Source organism: Vulpes vulpes, chromosome 12, assembly GCF_048418805.1.
Source record: "Vulpes vulpes isolate BD-2025 chromosome 12, VulVul3, whole genome shotgun sequence".
Classification (NCBI taxonomy): Eukaryota; Metazoa; Chordata; class Mammalia; order Carnivora; family Canidae; genus Vulpes; species Vulpes vulpes.
The window spans coordinates 130828156-130855350 of record NC_132791.1 but is presented as its reverse complement, the minus strand read 5'-3'; the positions used below and the strand labels follow the sequence as shown (position 1 = coordinate 130855350).

General features: G+C 38.0%; 1 protein-coding gene across 8 annotated transcripts in view; it reads left to right on the top strand.

Annotated features, from left to right (window-relative positions):
- The window catches only part of CEP126 (centrosomal protein 126), a 105860-nt gene that overhangs the window by 2047 nt on the left and 76618 nt on the right, over positions 1–27195 (top strand). For all 8 annotated transcript variants that reach the window (XR_011995856.1, XM_026006743.2, XM_072729959.1 and 5 more), the window contains exon 2: positions 1918–2037. Coding sequence is in view for 7 of the 8 variants with exons in the window: in XM_026006743.2 (XP_025862528.2) it covers positions 1918–2037 (120 nt within the window). In the remaining variant the exon portion in view is untranslated. The remainder of the gene's footprint in view (positions 1–1917; positions 2038–27195) is intronic.

Genomic DNA, 27195 nt, shown 5'->3' with positions numbered 1-27195 from the left:
TACGAAAAATACTGTCAGAGAAAAATCACAAGACAATACAGACTGGCACCACACAGACTGAACAGTTTCCAGCTTCGCCTGAACAAGAACAGGGATCTCTGTTCCTCTTCATGTCTGTGTGAGGTCTTTACCAATTCCCCCTGCTCTCAGTAGACTGTCTTACTACTTCATGAGACAGTAGACACCACGAAGGCTCTCAGCCCCTCTTCACAAGCAACACCCCCTGCCCCCAACACCATCCTTTTTTCCAGGTTCATTGATGGGATATCACTTTTATGGTAGAACATGCATCTATTCACCTGTGCCTTACTAACATAGCTTGTTTTCTCCTGTGTGCCTCTGGATTATAAATTATCCCATCTTAAAATCTACTTTCAACTTGTAATGGCATTCTTTTCCTCCAGCCTATAAACATACTCAGGTCTTGGCTCTCCTTAAAATAAACTAGACTAGGGATCCCTGGGTGGCGCAGCAGTTTGGCGCCTGCCTTTGGCCCAGGGCGTGATCCTGGAGACCCGGGATCGAATCCCAAGTCGGGCTCCCGGGGCATGGAGCCTGCTTCTCCCTCTGCCTGTGTCTCTGCCTCTCTCTCTCTCTCTGTGACTATCATAAATAAATAAATAATTAAAAAATGTCTTAAAAAAATAAACTAGACTAACAGTCAAACCCTATCAAAGGATGATTGTTAGTCAATGATCAACGTGAGAACCCTCAACTTGATTCTAGTTATCTCCTGTGTCCATATTCAGACCTCTAAAAAGAGTCTAAATTTACCATCTCTACCTTGAGTCACACTTGGTACTACATTCCAAAATTAAGCTAATAAAATATAAATGTGAAATTGTAAAAGAATAACGACATAAAATAGAATTTCATATTTTTCATGTATTTGAAGGTATAGCAAATTTACCCTTTGGAAGGAAAGAAATTTTAAAGGAAACGTATTTCAAAGATGACTCAATAAAACTTTAAGGAGAAATTGTTTATATCTTTTGTCCTGTATATGTACTGAGAATTTTCTCCAAGGAAATTGTTCAGCTAGATTTTATTAAGCAGCACGCCAGTCATTGGCGTTATAGAAAGGTGGAGAAGACATGTACTCATAGGATGTACTCATGAAGGTGTCAGGTCATCCAATGAGGGTTTTCTCTAGAAAACAGGGGAACTGCTTGAAGTGGGCCTGAACCACAGGGGAAGTTACCAAGCATGTGCTTAGAGATGATGCTCTGATATGTCATGGCTTGTTCTGTTATCAGTATGTAAGTATCTTCGTGAATCTGGGCATAGGATTTGTGCAGGGCAGGGTTGAGAATTGAAGTTGAAAAAACAGACCAATTTATAGTGCTTTATATACTAGGTCAGGAGATTTAGAATTTACCATGGATGTGACAAGGAACTTTAAGAGAAAAAGGAAAGAGAAATGCAATCAGATTTGCATTTAGCAGATTTGTAGAGGTTCATCGTGTTGAAAAAATATGCAGTCTCCTTATCTGAGCTCATGATGCTGAAAGTACAATTTTTATCCCAGGGAAAGTGAGATATGTGTTCAGTTCTAATACCAAGTCAGAATTTTTTTTAAAGATTTTATTTATTCATGAGACAACAGAGCAAGAAGGCAGAGACACAGGCAGAGGGAGAAGCAGGCTCCATGCACAGAGCCCGATGTGGACTCGATCCCGGGACTCCGGGATCACGCACTGAGCCAAAGGCAGATGCTCAATCGCTGAGTCACCAGGCATCCCAAGTCAGAATTATTTATGCAGAACATTTGCTGGTCACATACTAACACTAATGTGTACACATATTGTTTCCTAAAAATGACTGTATTCTTAGTATGAGGCTGTAATTATATTTATCAGCACTGACACTCATCCACTGGAGCTATAAACCATGTCCTTAACTTTGTGCTATCATTAGAGATACGAAAATACATCTGGAGAAAAATTTAGAAGAAGAGCGTCAAATTTTACTGCAGCAACAAAAAATATGTCGAAATCGAGCACGTAAATATTTTGTGGAATCAAACCGGAGAAAAAAGTAAGTAATCGTATTTTCTTCAGAAGTGTAGAAATTCAAAGTCATTATAAATTAATTATAGTTTCTCTACTTTCGCATTTTATGAACCTAAGTCATGGCATTTGCTTTATCTGTAAAACACTGGTCAACATTTGTATGCCTTCATAAATTTCCTTATTGTTTTTCTGCCTAAAGCACAAAGGTGGTCGTGTACTCATTCCTGAGCGGGACCTTAGCAGTCCTTTCTTATCATAGGACTTCTTATCGTAGTGTCATAGGATGGCTGCAAAATGTGCTCCATTCTTTGTTGTCTATATCCTTTTACACTAAATCAAAAGATTACAAATTAGTACTTAGTCTCTAATGGAATGTAATTTCATTTTAATTTACTGTTCACTTCTATATAATTTTTCTATATATCTATCATTCACCCAATCAAAAATGGGGGGGAATTTAAATAATGGTAGAAATATGATGCAAAGAATATTATAAATGACTTCCATTAAAAAAAAAACAGCTATCTAAACTGGAAGCCTAATAAAGTAAAAATATAAACCATCCAGTTACTGCATACCATTTTTCAAGGTTTCTTTGAATGGTTAGATTTTGTTTTTTAGATGGATTGTTAATGTGTTGGCTACCTTGTCTGTATTTTGTCAATAGCAGCAAATCCCTAGAGTGTATGAACTACATCATTGGACATGTGTTGCAAATCCCATTTGGAAAATACAAAATTGTTTACCTGTAACTTTTTTCTGACATCATATTTCTCCTTAGATTAACTCTTGCATTGTCTGGTGTAATGAAGTTACTTAATGAAGCTTGTTTCTTGTTTTGTATTGGTGTCTTACTGTTTTTCTCCTACCTGGGGGCCTGTAAAAGCACACAGCAGGTGTTCAATAAAGATGCATAATTGTATGTTGAAACAGTCATGGGTTCTGGAGTCAGAGACCTAGATTTAAATCCCCATTCCATGAGTTAAGAGCAACTTATTTAATCTCTCTGCTCCTCAGTTTCTCAGTTATGACTGGCATTAATAAAATCTATTTCAAGGGATAGCTATGTAGAGCAAAAATATGATATTAAGAATGGTTGAAAATATGTGAAAAATATTTTTCATACTGTCTGGCCAATAGTGCTTCTTCCTTATTTAATTTATTTTGCTGTTTAATAATTAAAATCTGTCAATTGTGTGTTTTCTAATAATTGAGTTCCTTGGTAAAATAGCACAAAGTGTCTTCCTTTCTTCTCTCATCAAACACTTTTCTTATCAAGAAAAACAGAATTCTGATGTAGAAAGAAGAGAAATTCAGGCTTAAGATTCCAAGAATCAGAACATTTTCCAATATAATTTATGTTTTATTTTTCTGTTACTCTAGGGTGCTGTGTAAAAACATATAAAAATTTTTAAAATTTTAATCATTTTAATTTTTAGAAAGGAGTCCAAATTATTGTGTACTTAGGAATTTCAAAATATGTTTATCATTAGGTTTATCAAGGCCTTTTTGGCCTTGCCGTTATCTATCCATTTATGTTTTACATCATCTAAGTTTATGCTATCCGCTCACATTATGGTCATGTGGTTTTTCTTTAAAAACTACTTTTTTTTTTTTTACAAGCAAAGACATTCTCCTTCTACTCTTAATGAGTACATTTTGACATTAAAATGTGCTGTGTTCCCTGTAGTTTTCAGAGGAGAATATTCACAGCATCAAGTTCTCTATATTTATTGCCATTAATTGTTTAGAGTCACACACATTTTAATTTTCTTATTTACTACTGCTTGCCTTTTGTATTTGCTAGTATTTTTCTCATGTTTTTATTACATTCAGTGTCTATATAATGGAGTCCCCATTGTTTTACTCCAAGATGTCTACCTTCCTCCCTACCTTCAGTAGATCCTGCCGGAGTATGTATGATAATCTTTAGGCCTAATGCATAATTGCCATTCTAGGACTTCCTTTTTTTGCTCTTGCCTCTATTGCATCCCTTTTGTTTTATAATATTAGTTCTCTGGAGCACATCCTCACATAGTTTCTAATCTGCTGCTGTGTAGACCACATGATCTTAAGATACACACATAAAGGAATTACTATTTCCTACATTTTTAAAATTTTCAATTGTGGCACTATCTTTGATCAATAACTGAACAGACATTTATTTACTGAACAAGCATAACTGGTTGAGTATGAACGATTAACGATTAAACATTGTATCAGGAGAAAAAAATTTTGTTTATTATTAACTTTAGAAATGGCAGTCTGATTTAATGTGACTTCATAAGGAAAGGAAATTGAAGAAGTGTACGAAAGGAGCCTCAGATTTTTTTTTAGTTTGTCTTAATTTTGTTTCCTCAATTTGTATTTTTAGATTTCAGATATGAGTGCAACCATGTGGCATTTGTTTTTGTCCTTCTGATTCATTTATCTTAGCATAATACTCTCAAGTTTCATCCATGCTGTCACCAATGGCAAGATTTCATTATATTTTATGGCTGAGTAGTATTCCAATGTATGAATATATCTTCTTTATTCATTCCTTTATCAATAAGCACTCAATATCTTTTTTTTTATAATAAATTTATTTTTTATTGGTGTTCAATTTACCAACATACAGAATAACACCCAGTGTTCATCCCGTCAAGTGTCCCCCCTCAGAGGCACTCAATATCTTGACTAATTGTAAATAATGCTGCAATGAACATAAGAGTGTATATATTTTTTAAATTACTCTTTTTGGGACGCCTAGGTGGCTCAGCGGTTGAACGTCTGCCTTTGGCTCAGGACGTGATCCTGGAGTCCCAGGATCGAGTCCCACGTCGGGCTCCCTGCATGGAGCCTGCTTCTCCCTCTGCCTCTGTCTCTGCCTCTGTCTCTCTCTGCCTCTCCTGAATGAATGAATGAATGAATGAATGAATGAATAAATAAATAAATAAATAAATAAATAAATAAATAAATAAATAACTCTTTTTATGTTATTTAGATAAATACCCAGAAATGGAATAGCTGGGTCCTATGGTAGTTCTATTCTTCATTTATTAAACAATCTCCATATGGATTTCCATAGTGTTTGTACCAATTTACAGTCTCATCAGTGGGTAAGGGTTCCTGTTTCTCCATATCCTCTCCAATGCTTGTGACTTCTTGTCTTTTTGATAATAGCCATTCTGTGAGTTGATTTCTTATAGGGGTTTTTATTTGAATTTCTCTAATAATTAATGGCATTGATTAACATACGCCTGTTGGCCATCTGTATGTCTTCTTTGGGAAAATGTCTCTTCAATGGGCAGACCCTCTGCCCATTTATTTTTTTAAAGATTTTATTTATTCATGAGAGACACACAGAGAGAGGCAGAGACATAGACTGAAAGAGAAGCAGGCTCCCTGTGGGGAGCCCAATGCAGGACTCGATCCAAGGACCCCGGGATCACCACCTGAGCCAAAGGCAGACGCTCAACCACTGAGCCACCCAGGCGTCCCCGCCTCTGCCCATTTTTAACAAGGTTGTTTATTGTTCTTGAGTTGCATGAATTCTTTATCTATTTTAGATGTTAACCCCTTAGTGGGTATATGGTTTGAGATTCAGATATATGGTGTACAATTCAGCAGGTTGCCTTTTCATTTTGTTGATAGTTTCCTTTGCTGTGCAAACTATTTTGGTTTGATAGAGTCCCGTTTGTTTACTTTTGCTTTTTTTTTTTGGTTTTTTTTTTTTGTTTGTTTGTTTGTTTGTTTTGTCCCTTTGGTTTTGGTGTCAAATCATAAAAACAATAGCTGTGGTAATGTCAAGGAGCTTCCCGCCTATGTTTTCTTCTAGGAGTTTTATGGCTTCAGGTCTTACCTTCAAGTCTTTAATTCATATTAAGTTAGTTTCTGTGTGTAGTAGAAGACAGTGATCTAGTTTCATTCTTTTGCATGAGTTCAGTTTCCTCAGCACCATTAATTGGAGAGACTGTCCTTTCTTCAATGTTCTTGGCTTTTTTTGTCATAGATTAATTGTGAACAATGTGTATTTATTTCTGGGTTTTCAATCCAGTTCCATTAATCTGTATGTCTGTTTTTATACCAGTAACATACTGTTTTGATTACTATAGGTTTGTAGTATTTTTTGATATCAGGGAGTGTGATAGTTCAGCTCTGTTCTTTTTCAAGACTATTTTTGACTACATGAGATCTTTTGTGGTTCCATACAAATTTTAGAATTATTCTGTTTCTACAAAATATGCCATTGGTATTTTGATATGGATTACATTGAATCTGTATTATTGTGTATTATGTAGTATTACATGGTATTCTCGCAATATCAATTCTTCTAATCTGTGAACATAGAATATCTTTGCATTTATTTGCATCTTCTTTGGTTTCTTTCACCAGTGTCTTATAGTTTTCAGTGGGCTTTCATCCCCTTGGGTTACACTTATTACCAGATATCTTATTCTTTTTCATGCAATTGTAAATGAGATTGTTTTCTTATCTTTCTGGTGCATCATTATTAGTGTATAGAAATGCAATGGATTTCTGTGTATTGATTTTGTATCCTGCAACTTTATTGAATTTATTTATTCTAACAGTTTTTTGATGGATTCTTTAGGATCCATCATTTAGAATCCATCCATTTCTATGTATAATATCACGTCACCTGCTCATGGTGACAGTTTTGTTTATCTTTCTGATTTGAATGCCTCATTTTTTCTTTGCCTAATTGTCATGACTGGGACTTCTAGTACTCTGTTGCATAATAGTACCAAGAGTGAGCATCCGTGCTTGTTCCTGTTCTTAGAGGATCACCATTGACTTTGGCTGCGGGATTGTCATATATGTCTTTCATTATGTTTAGGTGCATTCCCTCTATACCCACTTTGCTGAGAGTTTTTATCATAAATGTTGAATTTTGTCAAATGCTTTTTCTGCATCTATTGAGATGAACATACACTTTCATTTTGTTAATGTAGTGAACTTGTTTGATTGATTTGCAGATGTTGAACCATTCTTGCATCCTTGGAATATATCCCATTTGATTCTAGTGCATGATCCTTTTAATATATTGTTGGATTTGGTTTCCTAATATTTGTTGATGATTTTTGCATCTATGTTCATCTAGGATATTGGCCTGTAGTTTCCCTTTTTTGATGTCCTTGTCTGGTTTTGGTATCAGGGCAGTGCTGGTCTTGTAGAATTGTTTGAACTTTCCCTCCTCTTCAATATTTTTGGAAGAGTTTGAGAAGTATAGGTAATAAATCTTCTTTGAATATTTGGTGGAATATACCAGTAAAGCCATCTGGTCCTGGACTTCTGTTTTTGGGGGAGATTTATTTTATTACTGATTCATTCTCCTTACTAATAGCTGGTCTGTTCTAATTTTCTGTTTCTTTATGATTCAGTCTTAGAAGATTGCATGTTCCTAGGAATTTATCCATTTCTTCTAGATTTTCCAATTTGTTGAAGTATAATTGCTCCTAGTAATCTGTGAGATCCTTTATATATCTGAAATGTCAGTTCTTTTATTTCTAATTGTATTTGAATTGAGTCTCTCTCTTCTGTTCTTGGTAATCTAGCTAAGGGTTTGCTGATTTTATTTATCTTTTAAAAAGAACCAGCTCTTAGTTTCATTGATCTTTTCTGTTGTCCTTTTACACTCTATGCATTTCTTTCTGCTCTGATTTTTATTATTTTCCTCCTACTACTAGTTTGGGACTTTGTTCTTCTTTTTCTAGTTCCTTGAGGTATAAAGTTAGATTGTTTGACACTTTTCTTGTTTCTTGAGTTAGACCTGTATTGCTATGAACTTCCATCTTAGAATCACTTTTGGTGTATATAGATTTTGGTATGTCATATTTCTGTTTTCATTTGTTTCTCAGTATTTTTTTTAATTTCTTGTTTGATTTCTTCTGTTACCCAGTATTGCTCAGTAACATGTTGTTTAATATCCACATATTTGTAGCTTTCCCATTTTTCTTCTTGTAATTTACTTCTGATTTTATATAATATGGTTCAAAAAGATGCTTGATAATGATTTTAATCTTCTTGAATTTATTGAGACTGATTTTGTGGTCCAATGTGTGATGTATCCTAGAGAATGTTTTATGTGCACTTGAGAGGAATATGTATTCTTCTATTTTTGGTGGAATATTCTATATATATTTTATTAAGTCCATCTCATGTGTTTTTGAGGCTGATGTTTCCTTATTGATTTTTTGGTCTGCAAGATCTATCCACTAATGAAACTTGGGTTTTAAAGTTTCCTACTATAAGTGTATTGTTCTCAATTTCTGTCTTTGGGTCTGTTAATGTTTGCTTTATATATTTTTGTACTTCTATATTGGGTACATATGTATTTATGAATGTTATACTTTCTTGCTGGATTGACCTCTTTTATCATTATGCAGTGCCCTCTTTGCCTCAAGTGACAGTCTTTGTTTTCAAGTCTATTTTGTCTGATAAGAGTATAGCTACTCCAGCTTTCTTTTCATTTTCATTTGCGTGGAATATCTTTTTCCATCCTTTACCTTCTGAATGTTTTTATTTCTGAAGTTAGTCTCTCCTAGGCAGCATATAGATAGGTCTTGATTTTTCATCTATTCAGTTACTCTGTCTTTTCATTGGTGAATTTAGGCCATTTACATTTAAAATAATTATTGATAAATGTATACCTATTGCCCTTTTGTTAACTGTCTTGTGGCTGTTTCTACTGTTCCTCTTTGTTCCTTTCTTCTCTCATTTCCTGTGGCTTGGTTTTCTGTAGTGTTGTGTTTAGATTCTTTTCTCATTTTCTGTTTTGTATTTACTATAAGTTTTTTCCTTGTGATTACTATGAGATTCATGTAATATATCCTATGTAAATAGCAGTCTGTTTTAAATTGATAGCAATTTAAACACATTCCAAAGCTTTACTTTTTTGTAACCCCCTATGTCTTATATTTTTGATGACTCATTTTACATCTTTTTATCTTATGTTTCCCTTAACTAATTATTTTACTTTTAATTAATTTTACTGCTTTTGTCTTTTAACCTTCATGCTGGCTTTGTAAGTGATTTATCTTTGTTATATATTTACCTTTCCCAGTGAGGTTTTTACTTTTCTGTGTTTTCTTATTAATTAGTGCCATTTCTTTTCAACTTAAAGAAGTCTCTCCAACATTTGTAATAGGGCTGGTTTAGTGGTGATGAACTCCTTTTACTTTAAATCTGTCCTTTGAGTCTGAGTGATAACTTTGCTGTGTAGAGAATTATCTATTGAAAGTTTTTTTTCTTCTTCCAACACCTTCAGTTTCTGTCCTGCCATTCTCTTCTGGCTTATAACATTTCTGCTGGAAAATCTGCTGAGAGTTTATGGAATTTCCCTTGTATGTAACAAATTGTTTTTCCCTTGCTGCTTTTAGGATTCTCTTTATCCTTAACTTTTACCATTTTAATTATAATATGTCTGGTATGGATTTCTTTGTGTTCATCTTATATGGAACTCTCTGGGCTTCGTGGACCTGGGTGTCTGATTCCTTCCCCAGGTAAAGGAATTTTTCAGCTATGATATCTCAGATAATTTTTCTGGCTCTTTCTGTATGTCATGTTCTTCTGGGTTCTCTATAACACAAATGTCATTCTGCGTGCTCTTGTCCCAAAGGTCCTTTAAGGTGTCTTCACTGGTTTTGTTTTTGTTTTTAAGGATTTTATTTTATTTTTTTTTAAGGATTTTATTTATTTATTGGAGAGAGAAAGGGAGAGCACAGAGGGAAGGGGAGAGGCAGACTCCATGCTGATCGGAGAGCCTGACAGTAGGTCTCAATCCCAGGACCCCAGGGTCACAACTGAGCCTCCCAGGCACCCCTGTCTGCACTGTTCTTAATCCACTTTTACTTTTGCCACTCAGTCTGTGTGTGTCCCAGCTCTGTCTTCCTGCTCACTGGTTTGTTCTCCCTCACTCAGGCTGCTGTTGAGCCCTCTGGTGTGGTTTTCAGTTCAGTGAAGTTACAACTTCTCTTTGCTACTTTATGTTTCTCTTTGTTGAAGTTCTCACTGTTCATGGGTTCTTCTCCCAAGTTTGGTGAACGGTCTTCATAACCATGACTTTGAATTCTTTATCAGGTAGATTGCTTATCACCCTTTCATTGATTTTTTTCTGAGGTACTATCTCATTCTTTCTTGTGGAATATCCTTGTGTTGCTTCTCATTTTTCCTAATGCTTTGTGTCTGTTTCTATATACTTAGTAAGGCAGCACCCTCTTCGAGGCTGGAAGGGGTGACCTTGTCGAAGAGACATCCTGTGAGGCCAAGAAGTACGGTCTCCCCTGGTCACCAGAGCAAAGACTCAAGGACTGTTCCCTGTTTGGACTGAGCACTCCACTGTGCTGAGGCCATAGCTGCGTGCCACTGGGCAGGCCCGGGGCTCAGTCTGGCTGCAGGATGCAGCTCTGATGGCCACCATGTGTCAGCTGGCAGGGATGGCTCCCAACCCAGCTGAGAAGCACACTCCTGACCATGCACACACGGACCCACTGCACCAGCAGCAGATTAGCAGAGGATTTCCAAAGGCTGCTCCCCAGGGCTAGAATTAGGAAGGTCACTGAGACTGCAGAAACGGTTCTGTCACTGTCTCAGTCCCAGGGGTGAGCACCTACTGTTTCCCATCCTCGGGCGGGTACTTGAAGGTGCACAAACAGGTCACCCTCACCTGCTGTCTGTGCACAGTGCAGACAGGTGTTGGGAGTCTGAAAAACCCCATTAAGAGAATCCTGAACATAATCGCTGTTGATTTTTAAAGCCCAGTTTTGGGGGCTCATCTCTCCTGGGTAGGATCTAAGGTTTGGAGCACCTGATGTAAAGCTGGAACCTCACTCCTCAGGAAAACATCCCAAATCTTTGTATCCCTTCTGATGATGACTGACAGCAACTAGGTGCGGTTTTCCTCTGGTGAATTCCTGTTTCTGCTCTTTCCCATAGTGATGCTGTCCCTTTATCCATTGCTGTGGAGACCCTATTCATTCCACTTCCAACTCCTCTCAGGGATGATTCCTCATGTGGTTGTAGATTTGTGTCCACGGAGGATGTAGTGCAGGATCTGCTAAGCTACTGTCTTGAACCCAACTCAATTTTGGGGGAGTTTAAAGATAGTAATGTAAGCACATAGACTTAAAAGTTGAGATGATCAGATAAAATTCCTGTGTACCAAAGAAATGGAAAAATATTCCATGCTCATGGATTGGAAGAATTAATATTGTGAAAATGTCAATGTTACCCAGGGCAGTTTACACGTTTAATGCAATCCCTATCAAAATACCATGGACTTTATTCAGAGAGTTAGAACAAATTATTTTAAGATTTGTGTGGAATCAGAAAAGACCCCAAATAGCCAGGGGAATTTTAAAAAAGAAAACCATATCTGGGGGCATCACAATGCCAGATTTCAGGTTGTACTACAAAGCTGTGGTCATCAAGACAGTGTGGTAGTGGCACAAAAACAGACACATAGATCAATGGAACAGAATAGAGAATCCAGAAGTGGACCCTCAACTTTATGAAGGTGAACTAATATTCGACAAAGGAGGAAAGACTATCCACTGGAAAAAAGACAGTCTCTTCAATAAATGGTGCTGGGAAAATTGGACATCCACATGCAGAAGAATGAAACTAGCCCACTCTCTTGCACCATACACAGAGATAAACTCAAAATGGATGAAAGATCTAAATGTGAGACAAGAGTCCATCAAAATCCTACACAGGCAACACGCTTTGTGAACTCGGCCACAGTAACTTCTTGCAAGATACATCCATGAAGGCAAAAGAAACAAAAGCAAAAACGAACTATTGGGACAGCAAAGGATACAGTCAACAAAACTAAAAGACAACCTACAGAATGGGAGAAGATATTTGCAAATGACATATCAGATAAAGGGCTAGTTTCCAAGAACTATAAAGAACTTATTAAACTCAAGAGCAAAGAAACTAACAATCCAATCATGAAATGGGCAAAAGACATGAAGAGAAATCTCCCAGAGGAAGACATAGACATGGCCAACAAGCACATGAGAAAATGCTCTGCATCACTTGCCATCAGGGAAATACAAATCAAAACCACAATGAGATACCACCTCATACCAGTGAGAATGTGGAAAATTAACAAGGCAGGAAACCACAAATGTTGGAGAGGATGTGAAGAAAGGGGAACCCTCTTGCACTGTTGGTGGGAATGTGAACTGATGCAGCCACTCTGGAAAACTGTGTGGAGGTTCCCCAAAGAGTTAAAAATAGATCTGCCCTATGACCCAGCAATAGCACTGCTGGGGATTTACCCCAAAGATGCAGATGCAATGAAACGCCGGGACACCTGCACCCCAATGTTTCTAGCAGCAACGTCCACAATAGCCAAACTGTGGAAGGAGCCTCGGTGTCCATCGGAAGATGAATGGATATGGATAAAGAAGATGTGGTCTGTGTATACAATGGAATATTACTCAGCCATTAGAAACGACAAATACCCACCATTTGCTTCGATGTGGATGGAACTGGAGGGTATTATGCTGAGTGAAATAAGTCAATCAGAGGAGGACAAACATTATATGGTCTCATTCATTTGGGAAATATAAAAAATAGTGAAAGGGAATAAAGGGGAAAGGAGAAAAAGTAGTGGGAAATATCAGAAAGGGAGACAGAACATAAAGACTCCTAACTCTGGGAAACGAACTAAGGGTGGTGGAAGGGGAGGTGGATAGGGGGTGGGGCTGACTGAGTGGTGGGCACTGAAAGGGCACTTGACAGGATGAGCACTGGGTGTTAATCTGTATGTTGACAAATTGAACACCAATAAAAAATAAATTTATTTAAAAAATTCCTATGTAACTAACCAGCAGAGTAAGAGAAAAAAAAGGACACAATGGGGAAAATTGCCCAAATAGAAGAAAGACTACTGGATAATAAATGACAGGTGAACACTTTGGAAGAGTCACTAAAATCTACAATAAAAAAGATTCCTTAAATATCCTAAAGGTAGAAGGAAATTATCTGAAGAACCATGAATTATCTAGTGAACAAGAATATGGGGTATCTGCATTATCTATTTGTGAAAATAATGCAGTTTGAAGTTTCCTGTGAAACAGGAAATGGGTACCCTTAGAAAATATAAGAAGGAATTATACTTGAAGCCGTAAGTCATATTTATCAAACCTCCTCCATATGTGGATATATATATTGTAAGCTAAAAATATATACGTAGGTTCAAATAAGGTTGGATGTCAGTATGTGTAAATATCTGAGTGTATTATGCATGGTATATTAATAGAAAATTAAAGGAATTTAGGATGTTTACAAGTAATTTTTCTTCATTTAAAAGTGTTTTAGAGGGCAGTCATTTATTCAAACTTGCTAGAAGTCTTAAAAATTTCATATACTAAAGAATAAAGAGTAAAATGCATGCTTCCTGCCCTGAAGTCTCCAATAGTGAAGTGGTGAAGGATGGCAGTGCTAGACACTGAACACTGTGATGATCGCCCATGCAGTTCTATGGGAGCACACTCTCAAGACACAGAACTCCTGGAAAAATAAAGTCTTATGAGATGGCCAGGAGTCATCCAGGGTCCTCAGAGGTCCTCAGGGGCAGGGGTGTTTAACACAAAGAGGACAATTTGTGAAAAAGTTTAATGTCATGAGACATAAGACAAAATGTGATGAAAGTTACACAGGAAAATGTGGAAGAGTGTCAGGAGGCGAAGTTATAGAGCTAATAGACATTTTGTAACATAACTTCTGTGCCGATCAAAGAGATTAAACCCTATCCCTGGGAGATGCTGTTGAAGGAAGAAATCAGTGTCATGATCAGATTTATTTCTCTTTTAGCTCATTACAGCAAAGGGTTGGAGGAGAGAAAACAAGAAGAGAGTTGTTTTATTGACCTGGGGAGAATACAACAAGCCCAGAGGCAGGGCTGTGACTCAGTAAGTAGGGTCAGTAGAAGCCTAAGAAGTCCTGTTACTTACAGGGCTGCATGAAAGAATACTTAGGGATTATGAAACTGTAACCTTTTTAATATAAATCTTTCTAAATTATGGTACACATTTCCGTGATTTTTATACAGATTATAGTAAATATTGTTTGAGATTTACTTTATGCCCTAGGATGACTATTAGAAGCATCAAGTGTTCTACCCTGTTATCTTGCTGTTTTGCCCTTGAGCGGCTAAGCTTTATTAAGTTCATAATAGTAGGCTGACAGGTAAGCTTGGTGCGTTTATCTATTTAAGATTTTCTCTCTCACTGTTAGCTGAAATTGCTTTTTTTAAAATTGAAGTCTTTAAGATAATTATAGATTCATAAGCAGTTGTAGGAAAATAATAGAGATCCAGTTATACCCTTTACTCAGTTTCCCCCAATAATAACATCTTGCAAAACTATAGTTCAGTCTCATAACTAGAATGATAACATCTTTATAGTCAAGATAACAGAACATTTGCATCGTCACAAAGATTCTCTACCCTTTTAAAGTGACACCCACCTCCCTCCCACTCCTACCCCTGGAAATCACTAATCTGCCCTCATTTCTATAGTTTTTTCACTCTAGGGTATTACATAAATGCTGTCATACTGTATGTAACCTTCTGGGGTTGACTTTTTTACCTCAGCACAGTACCCTGGGCTTCGTCCAGATTGTTGCATCATCAATAGTTCATTTTGTTTAATTGCTGAGTGTTTTCCATGAAGTGGATACACCCGTTTGTTTAGTCATTCCTTCATTGAAGGACATCTGGGTAATTTCAAGTTTGGGTTACTGTGAATAAAGCTGCTATAAGTATTCACATATAGGTTTTTGTATGAATTTAAGTTTTTGTTTCTTTGGATAAATGACTGGAAGTACAATTGTTGGATCATATGGTGGTTACATAAGTGTGTTAAGAAATTGCCAAACTGTGTTTCAGTGTGCCCATGAACATTGTCAGATTGATGCCAGTTTCCCACACCCTCACTAGCATTGGTGGTGTTAGTGTTTTTTATTTTAGCCATTTTTATGGGCGTATAGTAATATTCCATTGTATTTTTAATTTTCATTTCCCTCATGGCTAGTGATGCGCAGTATTTTTTCATGCACTTATTTGCTATCTGCTTACCCTCTTTAATGAAATTTCTGTTAATATCTTTTGTATATTTACTAATCAGATTACTTTTTTCTGTTGAGTTTCAGAGAACTGTATACATTCTAGGTACTTTGTTAGACATGGCAGTTTGCAGATAACTTCTACTCTGGAGCTTTTCATCTTCTTCAATGGTTCTTTCCTGAAGCAAAAATTATTATTTTTATAAAGTCTGGTTTATCTGCCTTTCTTTTTATAGATTGTGCTTTGATATCAAGTCTAAGAACTCTTTGCTTAACCCTAGATCCTGAAAATTTCTCCTGTTTTTTCCTACAAGTTTTTATTTTTGTGTTTTATGGTTAAGTCCATGAATCATTTTGAATTCATTTTTTATGACTTTTTTAAAGATTTTATTTATTTATTCTTGATAGACAGAGAGAGAGAGAGGCAGAGACACAGGCAGAGGGAGAAGCAGGCTCCATGCAGGGAGCCCGACATGGGACTCGATCCTGGGTCTCCAGGATCACGCCCTGGGCGGAAAGTGGTGCTAAACTGTTGAGCTACCCGGGCTGCCCTGAATTAATTTTTGAATAAGATATGAGACTCAGGACTCTCCATCAGAATTCAGTTGAGCATATATTCATGTGGATCTGTTTCTGGGTTCTCTATTCATCTATATGTCTATGCTTCCACCAATACTTCAATTTTTGATTGTGATTATGTAGCTGTGTAATTGTGATTGTGTAGGTGCAGGGTCAGTCTTCAAAGCACATAGACTGATCCCTCCCACTTTATTCTTTTTCAGGATGGTTTTAGGTATTCTAATTCCTTTGCCTTTGTGTATATAATTTAGAATAACCTTACCTATATCAGCAAAAAACATTGATGAGATTTTTACAGGAATTACCTCATACCTTTATATCTAGGTGGTGTGGGGACATCTTTTTTTATTTAGTCTCCTAATAATCTACTGATTTAAATTTTAGTTATTGTTTTTTTCATTTCTAAAATTTTCAATTGTTCTTTATATTGATTCTTTATATCTTATGTTTTTGAGATTTTTCTATTTTTCCATTTGCAAACATGTTCAGAATTGCTCATGGAGCACTTTTACCATGGCTGCTTTAAAATCTTTGTCAGAGGGCAGCCCAGGTGGCTCAGTGGTTTAGCGCTGCCTTCAACACGCCTTCTCCATGATCCTGGAGACCTGGGATCGAGTCCCATGTCAGGCACCCTGCATGGAGCCTGCTTCTCCCTCTGCCTGTGTCTCTGCCTGTCTCTCTCTCTCTCTCTCTCTCTCTCTCTCTCTGTGTGTGTCTCTCATAAATAAATAAATAAAATCTTTAAAAAAAATCTTTGTCAGGTAATCCTAACATCTCTGTCATTTTGTTGTTGGCACCTATTGTCCTTTTTCACTCACTTGAGATCTTCCTGGTTCTTGGAATAAGTGGTTTTTCTGCTAAAACCTGGGCATTGTCCTATTACCTTATGAGACTCTGGAACTTCCTTAAACTATCAGCTTTAGCTGGCTCTCTCTGGCACCGTGCCTGCTGGAGAAGGAGTGTGGGGGTGGACACTACCTCAGTGCTGACAGATGGAGGGGATGTCTAGGCACCCCACTCAGCCTCCATGGACACCTGCTGCAGGAGGACCCCTATTACTGCAGCAGTAGTGGGTGCTGCCGTGGCCACTTCAGTGATTTCCATGGATACCACAGTGCAAGCAGCCTCAGATCTGTTCCCCAGACACCACCCAGCTGGGGAGCGCTGGAGTGCCTCATTGTGTCTGGACTCCCGACAAGGCCTCTCCAAACACCAGGTGCCCCGGAGGGCCACGTCCGCAGCAGGTGATCAGGAGGGCTGCATCTCCACCAGCGAGGAGCACAAGCCCCTCACTCCATCCAACTCCTGTGACGCTCCTCCACAGGTGACCTAGCCCAGCAAGTGGACAAGTCCAGGCTGGGCACTTGGCCTCTGCAGCCCAGGATGGGAGCAGGACCACAGTGTGTGATGCACTAAGAGGAGCAGTGTCTGAAGCTTTCTGTCTTGCAGGGCTGGCCTCTTCCTCATCCTAGGGCTGGAGGGGGCAAGCTTTAGTGGGGGCTGTGTTGATCCTGCCTGTGGACATACACCTGCGGCCTTTCCCTTCCCTTGGAGGATGAGATATTCAAAGCCAACAGAAGAACCAGAGGAGTCATTCCTTGGTCCCACGGTCCTAAGCTGGTCTGCTTCCCACTTTCCACCTTTTACTTGCCATCTATAATCATGTATAATCATGTATGCTGTCAAGGATTTGCATTTGTACTCAGTGGGGGAACCAGCAGGAAGTGTGTCTACCTCCAGCTCAACTGAAGCAGAATTTGTCTCTTTCGGATGTCAGTATTTCTCTTTTAGAACTGGCTCTTGAGGGGCACCTGGGTGGCTCATAGGAGCAGCTTCGGAGTCTGGGTTTCTGCTGAGATCCTGACCTCTGGGAGTCCTGGGATCCAGGTGGTGCTCCAGGCTCACAGGGAGTCTGCGCCTGCCCCCTCCCCTGCTCACTTGCTCATACTCCCTGGCTCTCAAAATCTAAAAACAAAAACATTAGCTCCTTAGACTTTCTTTTTATATTTCTAATACATTGTAACCTAGTAAATAGAGTGTCTTGTTAGAACTGAATCTGGGATAAGAATATAAGAACCTAAGAGACTCTAATGATTAAAATTTATAAATTTTAGTTAATTGGTATTGGCTTGTTTACTTTGGCTAACACCTCAGTCTTTTTTTTTTTTTTTAAGATTTTATTTATTTATTCATGAGAGACACAGATTGAGAGACAGAGACACAGGCAGAGGGAGGAGCAGGTTCCATGCAGGGAGCCCGATGTGGGACTCCATCCGGGGTCTCCAGGATCACGCCCTGGACTGAAGGCTGTGCTAAACCACTGAGTCACCCGGGCTGCCCACACCTCAGTCTTTAAAACAAGTGCAGTTATTGTTTCTTTTGTACTAGGCACATTGTTAATTCTCTGTGGTAAATGGGAATATACATTGTTCAGGTGTTGTTCTCCCATAGCAGTTAAAGGTTGTTTTCAACATTTCATTTACTTTGTTTGCCAGTCAAGGGAAAGAATCAGTGGAAAATACGATTTTCAATATAGGTTTTTGGAATTTCAAATAATTTAAAGTGTTAGCAAGTCTAGAATTAACAATCTGTGACACATGTTTCTTTGCCAAGCAGTGAAAAGTGACAGTATATTCATAGGGTTAATTTTATTTCTTATAGGCTGTTGGCATTATTATTTATTTAAAATGTTATGTTTTATTCCTGAAAACTACTTTTACTCAGTTGTCTCTTTTTAATTGTAATGTTTTTAAATTTAATTTCTAATTATCTCAAAATATAGTTTTGAAACTCAAATATCATATCTAAAAAAAGATCATATCTGTAGAAATCTATAACTATCTATATATGAAATATAGTTCCATCTAGAAAAAAAAAGATTTTTTTTTTTTTGTAATTACATTACGAAAGGCCAGCTTTCCAATTCTGCCTATGTCTCCTGTGGCCTCAGGTACTCTTAATATTATGTGTAGATTCTGTTGTTAAAGTTGTTGCCATTTACAGTTATTTCTTATTTTTTTAACTTTTTAAAATTTATTTATTCATGAGAGACACAGAGAGAGGCAGAGACATAGGCAGAGGGAAGAGCAGACTCCATGCAGAGAGCCCAATGTGGGACTCAATCCCAGGACTGTGGGGTCACACCCTGAGCCAAAGACGGATGCTCAACCACTGAGCCACCCAGGCGTCCCAATTTCTTCATTTTTTAACAGTATTTCCAGCAGACAAAAATGATATTCCAGAGTTGTGAATTCCTGGGAACAGAACAAATGATTTGACATATGACCATTATTTGAATCAATGGCTCACTTTGAGCCTGTATGATCTACATGTTTCATGAGACAGAATTGCACATGTTAAAACACACCCTTCAAAATTTGCTAAGGTACATTATTCGCGGTACCAAAAATCAGAAGACAATCTAAATGTCCATTTAAGGTTAATATATAAAGAAAATGTGGGAGATATAGATACCATGTAATATTATTTCAGCCTTAAGAAAAGAAGCGTATCCTGCCGTTTGTGACAACATGAATGAACGTGGAACGTGGAGGACATTATGCTGAGTGAAATGAGCCAGACACAGACAAATATCGCATGATCTCACTTATATGTGGAATCCAAAAAACAGTGGAATGCATAGTAACAGTAGAATAGTGGTTACCAGAAGCTGGGGGGAGGGAGTGGGGAAAAGAAGAAGTAACAATCACAGGCTACAGACTTTCAGCTATCAGATGAATAATTCTGGAAATGTAATGTACCTCATGGTGAGTGTAATTAATAATGTGTTAAATGCCTGAAATCTGCAAGTTTTCTCACCATCAAAGAAGAAAAGAAAACTATAGGAGGAGAAGGATATGTGCACAACTTGGTTGTGGCAATCATTTCACAATACGTACATATATAAACGTTGTATTCCTTAAATACGTAGTTTTTATTTTTCAAAAATAAATAAGTAAATGTGTTTTTTTAAGTTGCTAAGACCATTTTTCTTCTGTTGAAAAGGCTAATTCCAGGGTTAATGGGAAGCAGCAACGTACTCTTCCCAACTCTGAATTCCACAATGACAGAGAAGCTTTCTTGTTTTTATCACCAGATCCTTCTGTCCCCATAGCACTTACCATACTGCCTGGCACACAGCATAAAGGGAACTCAGTAACCAGGGAAAGAACTGAATCAATCATCTCTACAATTGCTTATTAAAACTTTTTTATTATTGGGCCTATCTTTGAGTTCAGGAATAGAAACCTCTGCTGCTTGGTCACATTCCATTCTTGGTTTAATTTTATTCAGTCTAGCATACACTTTATTTCCCATGGTCCTGGAAAGTACTGTGTGAAATTATTATTACTTTTTATATACATTTGAGTCCAGAGAGCAATATAAGGTCATAGTGATGGTAACTCACTATCAAAATCACTCTGATTATAGCAAGGAAAACATCACGTGTTAGCTTTAGAAAGTCGTTATTCCTCATTGCCAAACTTTGCTGAACTGCTATTATTTTCATTTTCTCAAAATGCTAATTTATTTATTTTTTCCCCCAACTCAGAGCTTTGGCATGCCGTTTCTTCTACCTAGAACACTTTCCCACCCACTTTGTTTCATGACTCGCCTTATTCTGAATTTTTTATCTTAAATGTGATGTTTCTAGAGAAATATTCCCCATTTCACCTTATTTAAAGTGAATTTCCCTGGCTCTGTGTCTTGGACTAGAGTTTCCTTCACAGCATTGATGACAATCAGTAATTTTTTGTTGGTTGGTTTTGTTAGCTTGCTTGATTAGATTATAAATAACTGCATAGACCACATCTGTATTGCTTACCATCATATCTCCAGTAGAATATTAAGTCAAAATAATAACCACTCTTAAAAGTGCTCTGATGATATTTGAAGTTGACATATGGTCAAGCATTCATTCGGCAATTATTTATTAAACATCTTTCAGGTGCAAGACTTGGTGTTGGGTACAGAAATTTCCAGAATTTAAAATTTTAGTCCTATGCTCAATAAACTTAAGAGTCAGATGGGGGAGATAGTTAAAATGAATTAGTTCTTTTTATCAGCAATTCTGGATAGTTCCTGACATGTTTGTTTCAAGCACCATGTTTTATGCTAACACAGACATTACCCTTCTTGTGATTCTTAAAGCCTAATTGGCAATACAGAAAAGTAAACAGATAATGACAATTTAATGAGATAAGTACTATGATAAAGATAAGCTTAGGGTCCCATGGGAAGACAAAGTTGTGTTATGTGTGGATGTTAGAGATAGAGGTGCCCTAAAGAGAAGAGACACGTTGCAAAAGATCTGTTACACAGTCTAGTAAAGTGATTAAAAACCAGAGTCAGACTGTCTCGATTAGACTCCTTGTTCTTCTGCTTAGTGATTATGTGACTCTGAAAACCTGTAACCTTTCTAAGACTCTGTTTTTTCATTTGTAAATGAAAAACAAATGAATTCTGTGACTATTCAACTCACAATTGTTGTGGGCCAAAGCAGGATAATATGCATAAAACACTTGTACAGTGCCTAGCCATAGCGAGCGCTTATAATAAATGAGTATCATTCTTATTCTATTCCTTTGTGCAGAGATGAACTGTGCTTTGCCAGCACCCTTCTCCCAAACTTTGTAAGTCAGTCCCTAGAATCCTGATTATATCCCCTGTCGAGAAGACAAGTAAGTTATATAAACAATTACCCATAAATACAGTGCCTGGGAGAGAGAGCAGACATGGAAAATGTTTACCACCCCAAAAAAGAAAAGTAAGACAAAGCAGTTGAAGACAAGGGATTGTATTAGAAATTTACTAGAACTAAAAAAAAAAAAAAAAAAAAAATTACTAGAACTCAAATTGAGGTAAACATGGATGCAAGTAATTTTTACATGTGTGACAGAGTCTCCACTTACAGCTTCTATAATAAAGAACATGAGAGGGAAGTAGAAGGTGATATTGTGGAAAGTGTGATAAGACTAGTAGATATTTGATAGATATGGAGAATGAAGCATGAAGAGTCATTATTGTTCCTCACTGTCACTTTTTTTTTCTCTGTCACTTCTAACCGTGGCTCTCTTTTTCTTTGAAATCCCTCAGTTATTTTATTTTTTAACTTTTTAAAATTGAAGTATAGTCAATATGCATGTTACATTACTTTTAGGTGTACAGCATAATGATTGGACATTTCTGTACTTTGTGCTCACAAGTGTAGCCACCTTCTGTCCCCATGCAACACTGACACAGCATCATTGACTCTCTTCCCTGTGCTGTGCCTTTCATCCTTCTTACTCATTCCATAACTAGAATTTGGCACCTCCCCCCTCCCCTCCACCCATTTTGCCCTCTGCCCACCTCCTCTCCCCTTTGGCATCCACCACTTTTTTCTCTGTGTTTATGGATCTGTTTCTGCTTTATTGTTTCTTTTATTTTTCAGATTCCACATATGGGTGAAATCATACAGTGTTTGTCTTTCTCAGTCTGACTTATTCCACTTAGCATAATGCCCTCTAATTCCTTCTGTGTTGTCACATATGGCAAGATTTCATTCCTTTTTATGGTCTAATAATATCCCATTGCGCGCGCACATGCGTGTGCAAGTGTGTGTGTGGATAGGTAGGTAGGTAGGTAGGTAGATAGATAGATAGATAGATAGATAGGCAGGTCAAATACATCTTTATTCATTTCTCTATTGTTAGACACTGAGGTTCCTTCCATATCTTGGCTATTGTAAATAATACTGCAATAAACATAGGGGTGCATGTATCTTTTTGAATTAGTGTTTTGGTTTTTTTTCTTTAAAAAAGATTTTATTTATTTGAGAGAAAGAGTGAGAGAAAGAGAGAGACATCAGGGGCAGAGGAAGAGGAACCCTGGGGGAGGGGGGCCTCCAACCTAGAACACTGTGATCATGATCTGAGCCGAAGGCAGACACTTAACCAACTGAGCCACTCAGGTGCCCCAAATGCTTTGTTATCTTTAGGTACATACCCTGTAGTGGAATTGTTGGATCATAGGATATATCTATTTTTTAACTTTTTGAGGAACCTCCATACTGTTTTCCACAGTGACTATACCAGTTTGCATTCCCACCAACAGTGCATGAGGGTTCCTTTTTCTCCACATCCTCACCAATACTTGTTTCTTGTGGTTTGGATTTTAGCCATTCTGACAATGATATCTCATTGTAGTTTTGCTTAGCATTTCCTTGATGATGAGTGATGCTGAGCATCTTTTCTTGTGCCTGTTGGCCAACTGCATGTCCTCTTTGGGAAAATGTCTATTCAGGTCTTCTAACCATTTTTAATGGCATTGTTTGTTTTTTTGCTGTTGAGTGGGTATAAGTTATTTTATTTTGGATATTAAGCCCTTATCAGATTTATCACTATGCAAATATCTTCACCCATTCAATAGGTTGCCTTTTTATTCTGTCAGTGGTTTCCTTTGCTGTGCAAAAGATTTACTTTGATGTAGTCCCAATAGTTTATTTTTGTTTTTGTTTATCTTGCCTGAAGAGACATATATAGACAAATATTGCTATGGTTGATGTCCAAGAGATTATTTACTGTGTTTTCTTTTAGGAGTTTTATAGTTTCAAGTCTGACATTTAGGTCTTTAAACCATTTTGAGTTTATTTTTGTGTATGATGTAAGAAAGTGGTCCCATTTCATTCTTTGCATGTAGCTGTTTAGTTTTCTGGCAGCTCTTTTGTTCTTGGAGAAGTCTTCTAAAGATCCCCACCCCTCCAGCAAAATTCTGAGATTAGTAAATAATTCTACTTCATGTCTACCCTAAGCATTTTTCAAACTGCTGCTTCTATGCTGTGTCTCAATGGGGTAGTTTGTTACACTGTTTTTCTTTAAGGGCAGAGACTCAGTTTCCTATTGCCTCCTGGCTCCCCTAGAGCTAAGCTTATTGATTTTAAAGTACCCGGAGTTAAGCCCCACTGATTGTAAAATCTCAAGAAGTTAAGCCCCACTGGGTTTCAAAACCTAATGTTATAGAGATAGGGGTTCTGTGCTGGGAAAACATTCCAGGCGCCTAGTGTGGGGTCTTTCTCTCTCCCTTCCTGATGCTTGTGGTGTCCCTCCCCTTTGTGGTTAGTCTCCCTGGGAGTTTGGTTAGTGACTGTGTCTCCACCGCTCCTACCCTTTTTGATGTGGCCTCCACTCTACCATTAACTGTGGAGAGTCTGTTCTGCCAGTCTCTGGGTGGGTTTCAAGGTTAGTTGACTCACTGGCATTGCTGTCACCAGGATGTATCTGTGGGATAAGGTGAGCTGAGGAGACCCTCTACTCTACCATCTTCCAAATCACCTTTGCTTATGAGGCTTTCCTAGATGGCCACAGGGTGGCCACAACTGCCTCTCCCACTGGATCTTCCGCTGCATGCCTCAGGTTGTTCCAGCCACACTGGCCAGGGTCTGTTTCTGAGCCCTTGAAATGGGACTTGTCTGAATAAAAGTGTGTCTTCCTCAGCTGAAGATGGTGAGGTCTATCTGTCCTCCTCAAGAACTTCTGATATCAAATCCTTTGAGCTATTACTACAGCTCAGACTGATCGTATGATCTTGACACTGGTGGGGAGGGAGATGGATAGTCACACTTGATGAAACCTTCCCTTGTGACAGAACTGGCCCCATAGCACAAAGGGGAGGCAGCGAACCCTCACTCCTCAATCTTCCTTCTCCCTTGAAGATTCCCTTCTTATGTCTTTTGACTGTAGCATTTAGATCATTTATATTTAATTATTGATAGATATGTACTTACTGCTATTTTGTTCATTGTTCTCTGGTTCTTCTTATAGTTCTCTGTTCCTTCTTTTGCTTTCTTTCCTTGTGATTGTGGATTTTCTTTTTTTTTTAAGATTTTATTTATTTATTCATGACAGAGAGAGAGAGAGAGAGAGAGAGAGAGAGAGGTAGAGACACAGGCAGAGGGAGAAGCAGGCTCCATGCAGGGAGCCTGACATGGGACTTGATCCCGGGTCTCCAGGATCACACCCCGGGCTGAAGGCAGCACTAAACCAGTGGGCTACTGGGGCTGCCCTTAATTTTCTTTAATGTTATGCTTGGCTTTCTGTTTATTTTTTGTATCTGCTATAGGTTATTGTCTTGTGGTTAGGGGATATTTCATATCCTGAGTATATAACAGTCTATATATTTTTTAAAGATTTTATTTATTTACTCATGAGAGGCACACAGAGAGAGGCAGAGACACAGGCAGAGGGAGAAGCAGGCTCCCTGCAGAGAGCCCTACGCGAGACTCAATCCCGGGTCTCCAGGATCATGCCCTGGACTGAAGGCAGCACTAAACCGCTGAGCCACGTCGGCTGCCCCTATAGCAGTCTATATTATAAAGTTGATGTCACTTAAGTTCAAACACATTCTAAAAGGACTTCATTTTTATATCCCTCTCCATGTCTTATGTATATGTTGTCATATTTTACGTCCTTTTTATTTTGTGAATCCCCTTAATTAACTTTTTAGATACAATTGATTTTACTACTTTTGTCTTGTAACTGTCATACTAGCTTTACAAGTGATTGCTTTATTACCTTTACTGTATGTTTCCTTTTACTTGTGACATATATTTTATAGTTTTCTTCTAATTATAGCCTTTTCTTTTCCACTAAAAGAAGTCTCTTCCACAGTTCTCATAAGGCCGATTTAGTGATGATGAACTCTTTTATTTATTTATTTTTAAAGATGTTATTTATTTATTCATGAGAAACACAGAGAGAGAGACAGAGACACAGGCAGAGGGAGAAGCAGGCTCCATGCAGAGAGCCTGAAGTGGGAATTGATCCCGGGTCTCCAGGACCACACCCTGGGCTGAAGGCGGCACTAAACCGCTGAGCGACCCTGGCTGCCCATGATGAACACTTTTAATTTTTGTTTATCTGGGAACCTATCTCTCCTTCAATTCTAAGTGATAACCTTGCCAAGTAGAATATTCTTTGTTCTAAGATTTTGTCTTTTTTAAAAAAGATTTTTTTTATTTTATAAATTAATTTTTATTGGTGTTCAATTTACCAATATACAGAAAAACACCCAGTGCTCATCCCGTCAAGTGTCCGCCTCAGTGCCCGTCACCCATTCCCCCCCACCCCCCGCCCTCCTCCCCTTCCACCACCCCTAGTTCGTTTCCCAGAGTAAGGAGTCTTTATGTTCTGTCTCCCTGGTATTTCCCACACATTTCTTTTCCCTTCCTTTATATTCCCTTTGACTATTATTTATATTTATTCATGAGAGACACAGAGAGGAGGCAGAGCCATAGGCAGAGGGAGAAGCAGACCCCTGGCAGGGAGCCCATGCAGGACTTGATCCCAGGACCCCGGGATCACACCCTGAGCCAAAGGCAGATGCTCAACCACTGAGCCACTCAAGTGTCCCCCTTTCATCACTTTGAATATATCCTGTCACTCTCTTCTGGACTGCAAAGTTTCTGTTGAAAAATACCAGCCAGCGGCCTTATAATTCTCTCCTGGTCTTTCATCTTTGGCATTTTACTTATTATGTGTCATGGTATAGACCTCTCTGGGTTCATCTTGTTTGGAATTCTCTGCTTCCTAAACCTGGATATCTGTTTCCTTTTTCAGGTTAGGGATGTTTTCAGCTATTCAGATGTATTCAGCTATTTTCAGATAAACATTCTGTTCCTTTCTCTCTCTCTCTTCTCCTTAGATCCCTATGATGCAAGTATGTTTGCTTGGTGTTGTCCAAGAGATCCTTTAAGCTATCTTTTTTTTCCTTCTATTTTTGCTATTCAGCTTGGGTGTTTTGTTTTCCATTACCCTGTCTTCCAGATTGCTGATTCATTTTTCTGCATCCTCTAACCTGCTTCTAGTCTTCTAGTATATTTTTTTCACTTCAGTTATTGTATGCTTTGACTCTTGATTGGTTCTTTTTTATATTTTCTATCTGTTAAAGTTCTCACTGAGTTCATCCACTCTTCTCTCCAGTGTGGTGAGTATCCTGAAGACCATCACTTTGAACTCTTTATTAGGTAGATTTATTATCTCCATTTCATTTAGTTCTTTTTCTGTGGTTTTGTCTTGTTATTTCACTTGGAGCATATTCCCTTTGTCTTAATTTTGCTTGACTTCCCGTGTTTGATTCTATGAATTAGGTGGAACAACTAATCTAAATCTGTAGGAATGGTCTTGTGTATCGTTGTCCCTTCTGTAGATTGTACATGCCTGGTGACTTTGACTGGCAGACTGGAGTTGTGGCTGGCATGGGCTGGGGGGGTCCCAGGGCAATCTATGCTGTGGCTACCCTAGTGGGATAGCCAGAGCTAAAGTGGATGTGGGCCAGTGTGGGCATAGGATGCCCTGATCCCCAAGCTCTTTTAAAACATATGCTATCAAATAAATAAATAAATAAATAAATAAATAAATAAATAAAGCGTATGCTATTTAACTATAATGTTCACCACTGCCTCTCATTATTACAGTGATCTGTAGATCTTCTGTGTCATTGCTTGAAAGTTTTAGCACCTGGCTCTTCTTACCTCCTTACCACTATTCAG